This window comes from Heterodontus francisci, chromosome 9 (assembly GCF_036365525.1).
Source record: "Heterodontus francisci isolate sHetFra1 chromosome 9, sHetFra1.hap1, whole genome shotgun sequence".
Taxonomy (NCBI): Eukaryota; Metazoa; Chordata; class Chondrichthyes; order Heterodontiformes; family Heterodontidae; genus Heterodontus; species Heterodontus francisci.
This window is the reverse complement of record NC_090379.1, coordinates 48,055,192-48,069,517: the sequence shown is the minus strand read 5'-3', so window position 1 is coordinate 48,069,517 and position 14,326 is coordinate 48,055,192. Positions and strand designations below refer to the sequence as shown.

At 40.6% G+C, this 14,326-nt stretch overlaps 1 protein-coding gene across 2 annotated transcripts in view; it reads right to left on the bottom strand.

The window, feature by feature from the left end:
• The window catches only part of LOC137373728 (exocyst complex component 3-like), a 63,272-nt gene that overhangs the window by 36,019 nt on the left and 12,927 nt on the right, over window positions 1-14,326 (bottom strand). Inside the window, exons 2-5 of one of the 2 annotated variants that reach the window (XM_068038970.1) lie at window positions 8,891-9,365; window positions 4,983-5,637; window positions 3,728-3,845; window positions 139-261 (exon numbers count right to left, since the gene is read on the bottom strand). In XM_068038970.1, the coding sequence (XP_067895071.1) occupies window positions 139-261; window positions 3,728-3,845; window positions 4,983-5,637; window positions 8,891-9,305 (1,311 nt within the window). In that variant the 5' untranslated portion in view covers window positions 9,306-9,365. The remainder of the gene's footprint in view (window positions 1-138; window positions 262-3,727; window positions 3,846-4,982; window positions 5,638-8,890; window positions 9,366-14,326) is intronic. The other variant, XM_068038969.1, reaches the window with a different exon arrangement.

Here is a 14,326-nt window from a genome sequence, read left to right as displayed (position 1 = left end):
TATGGAGCCAAGGCAAGTGGACGGAATTAGGGTACCAATCAGGCATAATCTTATTGAATGGCAGAACAAGCTTGAGGGGCTGAATGTTTCTGTACCTTGGAACAGAAGTAGGCAAACTCAGATTTTTGAGATATTTACCTGGGTTATATCAAAGGCCATATCAGAATGGTAGCCCATTAATTCTGGTTCTTGTGATTCAGGTTTAGTCCATTTTTCCATCTCTTGTGCCAAAGCATTTTTCATTATCTTTCCAATTTCTAACTGCAAGTTTAAAAAAAGGACAGAGGTCAAGTCACTTAAAAATATTGCAATTATTTCATACTGATGGTTTTTGTGAATGATCGATTGAAATCCTGCATATTCAGTAATTTCAGATGAGTTTTTAAAATTTGAGAATATTTAACTAGATTGTTGAATTCTGTTGCAGATGGTATATTAATGATAAAAGTATGACATTTTTTATTTTGTGCTATAGCCTGCATACATAGCTTCCAATATCTTTATATGAGTGTATCTTTTGCTCCTCACTGGAACTTCTCTGTACCAGAGCAGTTGAGCAGCAATGGCAGCCTATTACATATGAGCAAACCTTTAGGAAAAAAAGGCTTTAAAAAGGTAAAAAATCTGGAATGATATACTAAGAAGGCATGAGTTCGATTACAATAAGCATGCAAGGATAGGGCACAAAACAGCTGTCAAATATAAATTGCCAGTAGCCTCTGCCACATATCGCCCATACTCCTCAGCAATGAGACATGAACTATTTATTATATAATTGTTCAGCAGTCTTACAACACGAGATATCCATGCAAACATGATAAATACATAAAAGGGGAACAAATGCTTAAGTAGCTTGACTGAAGTACAGAAGATACAATTATCATGGTGCTACAGATGTGGTTAATTGATTCCTCCAACAGTGCCACCATCTGTGGCACATTCTGGGACACTACCCTCAGTTGTCAGTATGAATATTTACCGTTCTACAAGAATCCTACTTTTAAATACAAATCCCCTGGGCAAGTGCCAGCAACCAAGCGTAGACATCTCCTTACACTTTGGTCATTAGATGTTACTTCTTCCTTCATCTCCAGCACTTAGGCGACTCACATACTCTGTGCATCACCTTGTGCACCTCCCTTAGGCTTACTACCTATATTAACTAGGTGTCTGAGATAGTACTTGGAAGCAATAGCAACCGAATGTGTGATGAGGGGTTGGGCAGCTCTGAAGCAGAGGGAATAAGTTCCTCTTTGCTTCTCCTCTGCTTGTAGGTATGCCTATAGGTGAAGTATACATGGGCAGCACAATAGTAATAGCACTTTCAGTGCAGGGTATGACCATATATTGTGATAACAGATTATGTTAATACTACAAGCTGAAGAGACATAATAATATGACATTTAGAACAAACCTGCACCTCGCCACCCAATTTTTAACCACATTCTTCTGCTTCTCCTGCATATTTGCCCAAATGTTCCAGGGTTTTCTCTTCATATGGGGCAAAAGGCTGGAAGCTTGTGGTTCCACCACCATTAGCTTTTTTTGTACTGTTGGTAATGGGTCACTTACTCTTTTAAGAATGTAAATTGTTATGGAAGTGCTTCCTTTTTTGTTAATTTTTTTCGAGGACTCATTTAAATTGTGGAAATGGATTCATGTCGGAGGCTGAAAATTTCATAGATGCTGGACTTTGTTTTATTGTTGGGAGTTCACTGAAAGGACACTTGAGATGTCATGTTTGAAAACGACCTTTACTGGATATCATATGCCTTAAGATAAATAAAGAACAGGTGATTTGGGGAGATGTTTACAAAGAAGTGTCAAGATTTATGAGGGTCAGGAATTGGTTTCGCTTCTGAGATACTGTTTTGGTTCAGTTGGGGTGTGAACAGTGTTGAAAAACAGTTCATTTTGTGGCCAGCTGTAAAAAAATCCCCAGTTCATCTTTCCTGCACCTCTCGAAGAGACACTGAGAAATCTAGTATGTCAGCTCCTCTTTCTCTACCTCTTTGAAAAAAAACCTGCGAATCCAGAGTCTGACAACTGAAACCCTTGATGCCACATTTCTCCTGGGAAGCCTACCAGACTATTTCTCAACATCTCCAGAACAAACTGCTTCTGAAAAGATCCCAGTGACCAGTCTCTGTATACCCGGACACCAGACCAAAAGGGTCAACTAACATCCTCCATATCTTATTTTTCTTCAAGAATTAGCAATTATTTGGCCAAAGTATTCCTTTTTTGTCTTTTTTTTTGCATAAAAACTCTGCAGAGAAAATTTCCTTAATTTTCGAGTGTGTGAGTGAGAGTTTCTAAAAAGGGAACTTGCATATTTCAATCTCTGTGTTAATGCTTTGCTTCTTTACTGGATACGTATTGTTTTATAATAAACTGATAATTCTGTTGTTTATTAAAGAAACCTGGTTGGTATATTTTATTCTGGGATAAAGAGTAGAGTATATGATTGACTGTATTGGTAACTGGGTAAACATTTAAATATGGGCTGGATTTTACCTGAGGCGGACATGAGGGACAACTAACATCAGTGAGCTGCAAGCCAATCAGTGGGCCGGCAGCTTTTAGTCCTGGCAGTGCCACCGGGAGCGGTGGCCACTGCTGGGACTGCAGCCCAGCCGATGCCAGCCTGGAGAGAAGGTTAAATTGGGGTTACCTCACCAGGGGGAATCGGCTGTTTCCCACACCCCGCCTGACGCTGTAAACTTGAACGGAGCCTCCTGCTCAATTTTATGCCGCCACCATCTGACCCGCTGGGGCGGTGTAAAATTCAGCCCTATGTGTTGTGATCTGTGGAGAAGTGGAACTAGAAAAGACAGTGCACTCCTCCCACCTTGGTCATAAGATATCTATACTTGTCAATATAAGGAATCCAACCCAACTATCAGTAATGATTCCTTAATATGGATGATAAAAGGCACTCTTATGTTTGGCAGGCTTTCCTCAGTTACAAATAACTCCACTGTTTTGTTTGTGCCAATAAAACCTCTAAAAAGTTTGAAAAGCTGAAAGCTCTGATTCCAGTTGGACCGTCCTCATATTCAAAAAAAAGGACTTCATTCGATGTGGGACCTACTCACGTTGCGAAAGAGGCTATATAAATGCAATTCATTCGTCATTGCAGTCACTCTTCAAAGTCATTACGCCCTCATGTAATGGAGACAGCTTGCCCTTTTAAGCTGCTGCAGAATTAAATTATGTAGCTCTGCTGTTTCATGACAATAGAGTGCATTAATAGTGCTGAGATTATAATGACCTTGACTCCATCATGTTTTCTTTGATCAGAGTGGAGACTGCAATGTTTGGCAGACTTCCCAGTCCAAAACACTGCAAGATCCCTCATCCCAGTCATGCCTTTAGAAAATGCCATGCTTTTAGCTAGAGACCTAGTTTTAAGTCTAAGTTCAGTCAAGCCGAGAACAAACCATTCTTGCCCTGCTCATTGATCCAAACCAGCAAGTCCTCCTCCAGTTCCAGAAGATCTCTCTGAAAGAAAATTGTGTCATGTCTCATGCATGACAGTACAGGTCTGGGAACAAAAGCACATTCATCATGTTATGCGAAGAACTGTAACCAAAAAAGGAAGGCATTATGCACAATGTGTGAGGAACTCAAAAATAAAATGTGTTGCACTTATGTCAATGATTATAGAATGTAGTTCAACTTTATCAAATCAGTTCAATGGTACCATTTATCACTTAATTCATACCTTCAATGCGTCAGCATATTTGTCCATGACATTTATTAAAATATTTTCTTCTAACAAAGGACCAAGTTCTTGTATGTTCATTTCTGGTGAAAGATCAGGATGACTCATAACATCGTCACTGTAAACAAAATGGCACATTTTAGGCATTTGATTTTCAGAATTTTGTACTCAATCTGGCATAGTTAGATCTATTTGAAGAACCAGAGCATAATTAATTAAGGCAAGAATTTCAAATTGTCAGCCTCTGCGCACAATTTCCTGCAAAAATTTCAAATGTCAATTAAGTCTTTTGTGGAGGAAACAAGGTTCATTCTCACAGGTGCGAAACATTAATAAGACAAGTAATCCTCAGCTGTGCTCACTCCCTTGTTATCAGTTAGAATGCAATTGGTCAAGATTTAAGAGCACGTCTCCTATCCAGTCTCCAAGCCTCAGCATGATGCAGAGTACGAGGCTCTATTTAGAAGAGAAAAGGTTGGCGCGGGGGGCGGGGTTGGGGGAGCAGGTTGGCAGTGATAGGAAAGCGATGGAAGGGTTAAGGATAAAACATTAAGATAAAACAAGTACTATAACTAAAACAGAAAACTTAAACATGAATTTTGAGATATTATAGGCAAAGATATACTTTTCATTACACTTCTTTAACCAGATTAGCTCCAAGCTGCATTCTGTGTAAACTTTAGTATATGCCTGTTCTTCCCATTAAGAATATGGAGTGTGAAATTAGTCTTGGTAGCATAGAACGGATGATAGCAAAGTCAATGGGGAGGAAATTCAGGCAGAATGTGATTGTCCACAGGGGGCAGAAAAAAATCATTTAATGAAAAGAATAGACAACAAACATTGTACACCTAACAGATAAAAGTAAATTTAAAAAAAAGACCAGATCCTCAAGTATATTTGTTAAACCTAAAGGTATGCAAGTTTAACTTTTTATAGCAGTGAGACTTCATAGACTGGTTACATACATGTATTTATACAAATTCAGTGCTTTCCTCTGGTGATGATGAAAAAGGTAATTGACCAATCATTAACTCTTGTTTCTCTCTATACAGTTGTTGTCTGACCTGCTGGAGTATTTCCAGCACTGTTTTTCTTTTAGGTTTCCAGCATCTGCAGTATTTTGCCTTTATGATAACTGTAGCAGTTTTGTTACGGTTATCATAAACTCCTGCATCATTCATATGTTCACAAATGATAAACAATTGTGCCACAATTAACAAATGCATACAAAAAAAATTTAGACTTAATATACCTTTTGTAAGTGTGAATACTCCAATTGAGAAATGAATAAAGTTCATTCAGTTCAAGGTGCTTCTGTTGGATACATTCCAGGTGAGAAGATACAGTTTCGTGATAGCATTTTATATACATGTTAAAAATACTGTAATTTTCTGGGTAGCATTTTTGTACAAAATTCTTCACAATTTTCAAGTCTTCTAAAATAATTTGTTGAAGATCTATGAAGTGTGATGCAAGCCACGATTTCCTCTGCTCCTTTGTAAGTAAAGGCACATTAGCTATCCTTTCTTCCACACTTTTTGTAATGGTTTCTCTCCACAAATCTTTCCACTTCCGAGGTCTTCTGAAACAGTTAATGCCAGGATGATTGGTACTTTCTTGCCATTTTTTATCTGCTGTTTCTTCAAGTTCAATGACTTGCAATGCCGAACACAGAATGCTACTGTTTTCTTTAGCTATAGTAAGTGAATTAGTGATTATGGACATTATTTGTTTAGCAAACTCATCGCAGAGTAGGCTGAAATCTCGAACTCTTATTGAGTATTCTTGGTACTTCTCTTCGTCTTTTTCAGGCTTTCTTTCATTGAGCAACTCTTCTTCCAATTTATTTATATTTTCACTTGCCTCCAGTAACATGTTTTTGGAGATTAACTCAAAAATTTCCATTACTGCAAAGATATTTTGATAAAATAATTAGTTTAAAAGCATTATAGCTCATGTGTTATTTGTATCAACTTGTCTTTTTCTAATTTTTATCTTTCTGTTGGGTTTCAGGAATATATTACACACAAAATGTGCTAGTGGACTGAAGGCCATAAACACCTTTCAAATTATGATATTTCTACTGAATTAGAAACTCTTACATAAATATAGGTTTCTATATGTAAATGTGTTGAATATAAACACATAACCCAATAATACCAAAGTTATGAGTGTGCTTATTTATGGATGAAATTAGTAGATCCCCTCAATGGCTTGGTGTATAAATGTGTGGTGTGGCATTAAGTCTTAAACACCGGTAGATTTTAAGTTCATTCCTTGGTGAGCTAGTCAAATGGAGGTGAGGCTATGGTCTTGGAGTTATAAATAATCGCAGTGCCCCAGTGACCTTGGGATACAGGAAGGAGAGGGAGAAATTACCCAGGATTCCTGCACTTGATTGCTATTTGTACTTTGATCTCAGAGACGGAATAATTTCATATTCCACTTACATGCGAAAAGTACTCATCTATATTCAGACTAAAAGTATTCATCTGAGATACAGACGACTAGGCTACATGGGATTGAGGTTCACAAGGAGGAGGTGTTCGCAATTTTGGAAAGTGTGAAAATAGGGGCGGCACAGTGGCGCAGTGGTTAGCACTGCAGCCTCACAGCTCCAGCGACCCGGGTTCAATTCTGGGTACTGCCTGCGTGGAGTTTGCAAGTTCTCCCTGTGTCTGCGTGGGTTTCCTCCAGGTACTCCGGTTTCCTCCCACATGCCAAAGACTTGCAGGTTGATAGGTAAATTGGCCATTATAAAATTGCCCCTAGTATAGGTAGGTGGTAGGGAAATATAGGGACAGGTGGGGATGTGGTAGGAATATGGAATTAGTGTAGGATCAGTATAAATGGGTGGTTGATGGTCGGCACAGACTCGGTGGGCCGAAGGGCCTGTTTCAGTGCTGTATCTCTAAATAAATAAACTAAATAGATAAGTCCCCTGGGCCAGATGGGATTTATCCTAGGATTCTCTGGGAAGCCAGGGAGGAGATTGCAGAGCCTTTGTCTTTGATCGTTATGTCGTCATTGTCGACAGGAATAGTGCCGGAAGACTGGAGGATAGCAAATGTTGTCCCCTTGTTCAAGAAGGGGAGTAGAGACAGCCCTGGTAATTATAGACCTGTGAGCCTTACTTCGGTTGTGGGTAAAATGTTGGAAAAGGTTATAAGAGATAGGATTTATAATCATCTTGAAAAGAATAAGTTCATTAGCGATAGTCAGCACGGTTTTGTGACGGGTAGGTCGTGCCTCACAAACCTTATTGAGTTTTTTGAGAAGGTGACCAAACAGGTGGATGAGGGTAAAGCCGTGGATGTGGTGTATATGGATTTCAGTAAGGCGTTTGATAAGGTTCCCCACGGTAGGCTATTGCAGAAAATACGGAAGTATGGGATTGAAGGTGATTTAGTGCTTTTGATCAGAAATTGGCTAGCTGAAAGAAGACAGAGGGTGGTGGTTGATGGCAAATGTTCATCCTGGAGTTTAGTTACTAGTGGTGTACCGCAAGGATCTGTTTTGGGACCACTGCTGTTTGTCATTTTTATAAATGATCTGGATGAGGGTGTAGAAGAGTGGGTTAGTAAATTTGCGGATGACACGAAGGTCGCTGGAGTTGTGGATAGTGCCGAAGGATGTTGTAGGTTACAGAGGGACATAGATAGGCTGCAGAGCTGGGCTGAGAGATGGCAAATGGAGTTTAATGCGGAAAAGTGTGAGGTGATTCACTTTGGAAGGAGTAACAGGAATGCAGAGTACTGGGCTAATGGGAAGATTCTTGGTAGTGTAGATGAGCAGAGAGATCTTGGTGTCCAGGTACATAAATCCCTGAAAGTTGCCACCCAGGTTAATAGGGCTGTTAAGAAGGCATATGGTGTGTTAGCTTTTATTAGTAGGGGGATCGAGTTTCGGAGCCACGAGGTCATGCTGCAGCTGTACAAAACTCTGGTGCGGCCGCACCTGGAGTATTGCGTGTAGTTCTGGTCACCGCATTATAGGAAGGATGTGGAAGCTTTGGAAAGGGTGCAGAGGAGATTTACTAGGATGTTGCTTGGTATGGAGGGAAGTTCTTACGAGGAAAGGCTGAGGGACTTGAGGTTGTTTTCGTTAGAGAGAAGGAGGAGGAGAGGTGACTTAATAGAGACATATAAGATAATCAGAGGGTTAGATAGGGTGGATAGTGAGAGTCTTTTTCCTCGGATGGTGATGGCAAACACGAGGGGACGTAGCTTTAAGTTGAGGGGTGATAGATATAGGACAGATGTCAGAGGTAGTTTCTTTACTCAAGAGAGTAGTAGGGGCGTGGAACGCCCTGCCTGCAACAGTAGTAGACTCGCCAACTTTAAGGGCATTTAAGTGGTCATTGGATAGACATATGGATGAAAATGGAATAGTGTAGGTCAGATGGTTTCACAGGTCGGCGCAACATTGAGGGCCGAAGGGCCTGTACTGCGCTGTAATGTTCTATGTTCTATATGTACTGCTCTAAGGCACCTATGTCATATAGAAATAACTCCTATTGATCAATAGGATGTTAAAGTACATAGCCAAAACAGTTGGCTGAAGTTAGAAGAATTTGTGACCATGGCATGATGCTCTGGTCAGACCACATCTTCCTGGTCTCCAAAGAAACAAAAGGAAACACTCCAATGTTTAGGCCGTGCAAAGAGCACTGATCCCTAGGAGTGGAAATTGGTTCATAACCAGTGGCCCATTAACAGTGCCTGCCCCAACCAGGAGGATTGATGGCAGTCCAAGATTGGCCCTTAGGCAGGCTTCATTAATATTTTTGTGCACGTTTTACTTCGTGCAATTTAGTCAGCAGAACTGTGGAGTCGGGGGTGGGAGTGGGGGAGGGGCACCCCTCCTCCCCCAGCTCTACAGGAATACTTCTTCCAATTAAAAATTTTTTTATCTTTTGTTGGTAGCTGCTTCTTTGAATTAGATTGAAACTTCAAACATTATAGCTAGCTGTAGAATTCCAATTAATCAAAGAGATGGCTGATTCTAAATTAGGTTGTCTAACATAACAGTTTACATAGTTCACCTGTGATACAGCTCTGTTTTGATACAAATCATATGTGACACTTCAGAGTGTCTAATCCTGTAATTAAGTTCAACAAATGTAAATCCATACAGCATTCTCTAACATTTGTTTCTTACCAGACAGTGGCAACTTTGTGTTCTCAATTGTGCCTTTAGCATCTTGGTTTTCTACCGCATTGCACCCTTCTTCCTGTTCTTTGATGTCCACCGTCAAGTCCTTTACAGCATTTCTGTCTGACACAGTCACTGTTTTATATTTGTCTGGATCTGTTGAAGGTGACCAACTGAACCTTTTACTTAATCGCGTTATACTTCTAATGAATGTAGACTGTTCCTTTGGATTTGCATCAGGCACATTAACTTCCATGTTACTGGTTTCTTGTGATTTTTTCAGACTATTTCTCAAGGGGGTTCGTTTCTTCTTAGTCATCTCAGTTTCAACATCTGAAGTATTACAGGCAGTCTGGCTTCCATCAGGTGAATCTTTGTCTCCATGTAAATCATCATTTAGCATTACTTTTGAATTTGACATCTTTTGTTGCTGTTTTTCTGTAGTACTGAATGTGAGCAAAAATGCACTCTCTGTTCTGTGCTCAAGAGAATAAAATTAAACACTTATGAAAACATATATAGCAGATCATACAAAAACTTTAAATGACAATACTGTACACTTGAACAAGTTCAATTCAAAAGAAATGGCATAAAATGCTTAATGGATAAAATGTTTACTTTTCATAAAATGAATTTCAAAATGCTATATGGAATTGTAGTTCAGTAGTACTAGAAGTTCAATCCAACATGATTCCTCTGGCAGATGGTACAGTAACAAACTGTACATTCAACCATTGCTATATTATTTTAAATTAGAATTTAGTTATCAATTATATTCCATATATTTTACATCACTTTATTTGTCCAAATCAAAGCACTAGTATTTGAAATAGTTAGAACTATATGTGATTACTCTGACCAACATTTGAGCTTATGGAGAAATGCCAAAAACAACTAAAATCAACAGGTTTAAATAAATAAATAAATGAGTAGCAACAACTTGAAGACTATTTTACATCGAGTAATGATCAACATTTTTGGATGTAACATACCAGTGACAGCAGCTTTAATTTCTCAGTGAGTTCAATTTGTAAAAGGAGTAAATATCAGCATATATGGGGAGGGTAGAGTTATACATATTATTTAAATTTAGATGCTATATAAAGTACACCTCTTGGGGTAAAAGTTCATGTGAGATATAACCACACATGGTTTTTAAGTAAATATGCAAATCAATTGATTACGATTCAACCAATCCTAGCTTCCACAGTGAGATGTAAAATCAAATCAAAAAAAAAAGTACAATCTCAGCCAAAACTTCAAGGCATGTAGGAAACACCGATCTAACGAGTGGAGCAAAGAAGAAACTGCAGGTAAAGAAAAATTATATAGATATAGAGCTCCATAAAAATTGAAAAATCAAAGAGCAGAATTATTCTTCCCTTTTCTATCAGCCTCCCTCTGGAACACTAACTAACCTTAGCCTTGAATCGGTTCAATTGCAGTATTCATGTCCTCACATGGACAGTTGTAGTTCAAGTAATGTGATCCTGTGGAAAAAGGCACCAGCCATCTTTTTATGCTTACTTCAGGTTTTGCTATTAGTGTCACATTTTGTTGTTTCCATCAGTGACATACTTAAAAAGAGAATCTAAACGCAGAATTCTAGATAATATACTATTCCTTTAAATGTACTGGATCATTGTGGTGGCATTATCTATTATGGAGCCAAATAAGAGAGCATTTTATAATTTAAAGTGTGACAGTGTCAACCAGTCACCTTTGAACTCCAGCTGAAGTAGGTTCAGGTAGAAGCTTATTTATCTCACAAATGAGTTCCCCAGCCTGTGACCAAGGAATTGATCAAAACAGCAAATAAAGGCTTCGGGTATGCTATTTTGATACCTTAGGTGAGAAATTACTTCATTTATTGCCATTTGTAGTAGTGCCACTGAAGCCTTGCACCAGTCTACCTGTGTCCCCCAAGTCACTGGTCCCTTCCTGCGCAGCCTGCACAACATTCTGCAAGGATAAGGACGCATGCAGGTACATCCCCTGCGTGCGTCGGAAGGCTTTGATTTGGCACTATCCGGATGTCACAGCCCCAACGGGCTGATGTGATGCCAGAATCCCAAATTTAGGCAACAAGTGTCAAGGCAGTGTTTGTGTTGTTTATTCAAAAAAGAAACAAGTGTGAGTTGCAAGTTGGAACCTGCAGTAGTGTTATTGTCAGGGCCAGGCAGGTAGGGTAATTTTTGTAACTTTTTATATTGCGAAGTGGCTGGTAGTACACTGGAATGTTTGGAAGAGTTTTGTTGACTCCCTAGATTTGCCAAAGAGCATTGCCTCATCCTTACGGCAGTTGGGTTGCAGTTGGGGGGTGTGTGTTGCCATAGGAGTAGGTGACCTGTCTACACAAAGGGATAGCAGTGGCAGTGCCTCTGGGTCTGCAGAATGACAGGGAACTGCAGAGGGGCACAGGCTCTGCACAATGCCTTCTGGCAAGTTGGAGCTGGACTCCTTCATGCTTGCTGACAGTGACACCAGACTGTCTGATAGGCTAGTCAATGCATCCAGTATTTCGGTGTGCATGCCCATTCAGTGCTCTCCTGTGTTCTACCGCACAGGTCATTATCCAAGTCTTCTGCAGCAGTACTCATCTACCACCTTGCCCTCCAGTGAGCTAGCAAAGGAAGCATTGTTTACCCCTGGTCTGGCTGCAGGCCACTTGTGCTCCGATGACTCACCTCACTCATATGCTGGTCCCAACTCTATTCAAAGTACATGCAGTATCTGAGCTGGTGACTGCAAGTGTGAGGTCAAGTGACGAAGCCTCTATCTGTGCTGTGCTCTCTTTCTTCCTCCTGGGCCTCCTGTGGCTGGGCAGGTGGCAGTTCTCGGGTGTTTGAAAGTAATAACTCAGAAGATGGATATTGGTGTGAGGGAAAGGGGTTGGGGTGGGACGCAAGAGGTCCATGGTTACACCATTACCAGCTTGTTCAACTTGCCTGATAGCAGGATGAGGGTGTGCTGGGAGTTGAAAAGGGAAATAGTTGCCATGAAAGTAAAAATTCAGTTGAAGAGAATCAAGAAAGGAAATCAAAAGGTGTGATAGAGAGAAGATGCAAGGCTCTGAGGGGTCAAGTTTTGTGAAGCAGTACAGAAAAAGTTAGAGGTTAACAACAGTTCAGAAAGTAATTGCCAAGGTCAGTGGGATAGATTGAAAGGCACCATCTTAGAAATGTAGTGTATTGTTTATTTGAGGCTACTGTACATGCTTAGTGGAGTATGCAATGTGTCTCTAGAAGGAATCGAAAAATAGAGGCTCAGTTTACAGCATCAATCTAGAAAGCAGCGCTGTGTTTTTCTTCCAGAGATTTACAACAGCAGATCTACAAAGTGAGATCTTACAATGGCTACAAGGGCAGAATCTGCATTTATTTTGTAGTCAGGTATAACTCGCTGTGCTTTCAGACGTGAACTCCAGGGTATGGCAGATTTTCAAATATGGACAGTATTAGGGTTTGTGCACAGTTGGCCTTGTATCAAGGTGCAGCTAATGCAGGCCAGCCATTTTGTCTCATACACCAATGCAAGGGTAGTTTGGTCTGCTTAAACCTTAGTGAAGAATTTAGTGTAGGATTGCAGCACCCCACAAAACATGCATTTGTTTCTTTTGGAAGCTAAAGCAAGCCATTACATCGGCTGTGATCAATTTGGTTTTATGAAAGGTTGTGGAACTAGACAGGCTGTAGCAGTGATGAGAATGTTAAGTGAAAGAAGCATAGAATACCGACAAGAAGTGTACACCTACTTTGTGGATTACGATAAAGCTTTTGACTGAGTGAACTGGCAAAAGCTACTGAATGTGCTGGAGACGATCAGAACTGACTGGAGAGATAAGAGAATGATTGTAGCAGTCTGTTCTATGTACAATCAGTATTTGGTGAAACTGAACCTTGTGTAAATCAGGTGGAACAGGTATCACAATTTAAGATAAAAACAAGAAATGCTGGAAATACTCAGCAGGTCTGGCAGCATCTGTGCAGAGAGAAGCAGAGTTAATGTTTCAGGTCAGAGACCCTTCTTCAGAACGGTTCTGAAGAAGGGTCTCTGACCTGAAGCGTTAACTCTGCTTCTCTCTGCACAGATGCTGCCAGACTTGCTGAGTATTTCCAGCATTTCTTGTTTTTATTTCAGATTTCCAGCATCTGCAGTATTTTGCTTTTATATCACAATTTAAGAACCTGGGAAGCATGTTTTCAGAAGATGGTTACTGCCATTAAGAAATCAGAGCTGGAATAGCAATTGCAAATAATGCATTCTCCAAACATAAAGAATTACTCAATATCGGAAAGAGTAGTGATTTTAAGAAAAGAACTATCAAGACTATGATTTGGAGTGTCTTGTTAAACAGGGCTGAAACGTGGACCTTGAGAAAAGCAGACATCCAAAGACTAGCAAGTTGTGACATTTGGTGCTGGAGAAGGATGGAGCAGGTCACTTGGAGAGAACACAAAAGCAATTAAAGATGGTGGAGGAGGACAGATAGTTAGTGAAGAGAAAGAAAAGACAAGGTTGGACTGACCATATTCTAAGGCAGGAGAACTTGCTGAAGGAGGTGATTGAAGGAAAAATAGAGAGCTGTAGACCAAGAGAAGGAAAGAGAATGATGTTAGACAATTTGAAATTGAAAATGGGAGGCTCCCAGGCTCCCTATGAGCAACTGAAGAGGAACGCACACGACCGTGAGGTGTGCAGAAATGAGTAGAGGACTTGCCCTTAGGCAGATCACTAATCACATAAAGCATGAATATGCCACCATCTTCAATGTTCTCAGTGATGTCAGTTGCCATGGGTCTCGTTGCCACCATCCCCATGATGCAGCGAACCATCTCCGGCGTAGGGCTCAGGAGAAACCAACATGTTTGCTCCCCTGCCAGTTTTTAAAAAATTCATTCATGGGATGTGGGAGCTGCTAGCTAGGCCAGCATTTATTGCCCATCCCTAATTGCCCTTGAGAGGTGGTGGTGAGCTGCCTTCTTGAACCGCTGCAGTTCTTGGAGTGTAGGTACAGCCCACAGTGCAGTTAGGAAGGGAGTTCCAGGATTTTGACCGAGTGACAGTTAAGGTTCCAAGTCAGAATGGTGCGTGGTTTGGAGGGGAACTTGCAGGTGTTGGTGTTCCCATGCATTTTCTGCCCTTATCCTTCTAGGTCATAGATGTCACGGGTTTGGAAGGTGCTGTTGAAGGAGCCTTGCTAAGTTGATGCAGTGCATCTTGTAGATGGTACACACCGCTGCCACTGTGCGTTGGTGGTGCAGGGAGTGAATGTTGAAGGTGGTAGATGGTGTGCCAATCAAGCCGGCTGCTTTGTCCTGGATGGTGTCAAGCTTCATGAGTGTTGTTGGAGCTGCACCCATCCAGGCAAGTGCAGAATATTCCATCGTACTCCTGACTTGTCCCTTGTAGATGGTGGACAGGCTTTTGGGAGTCAGGAGG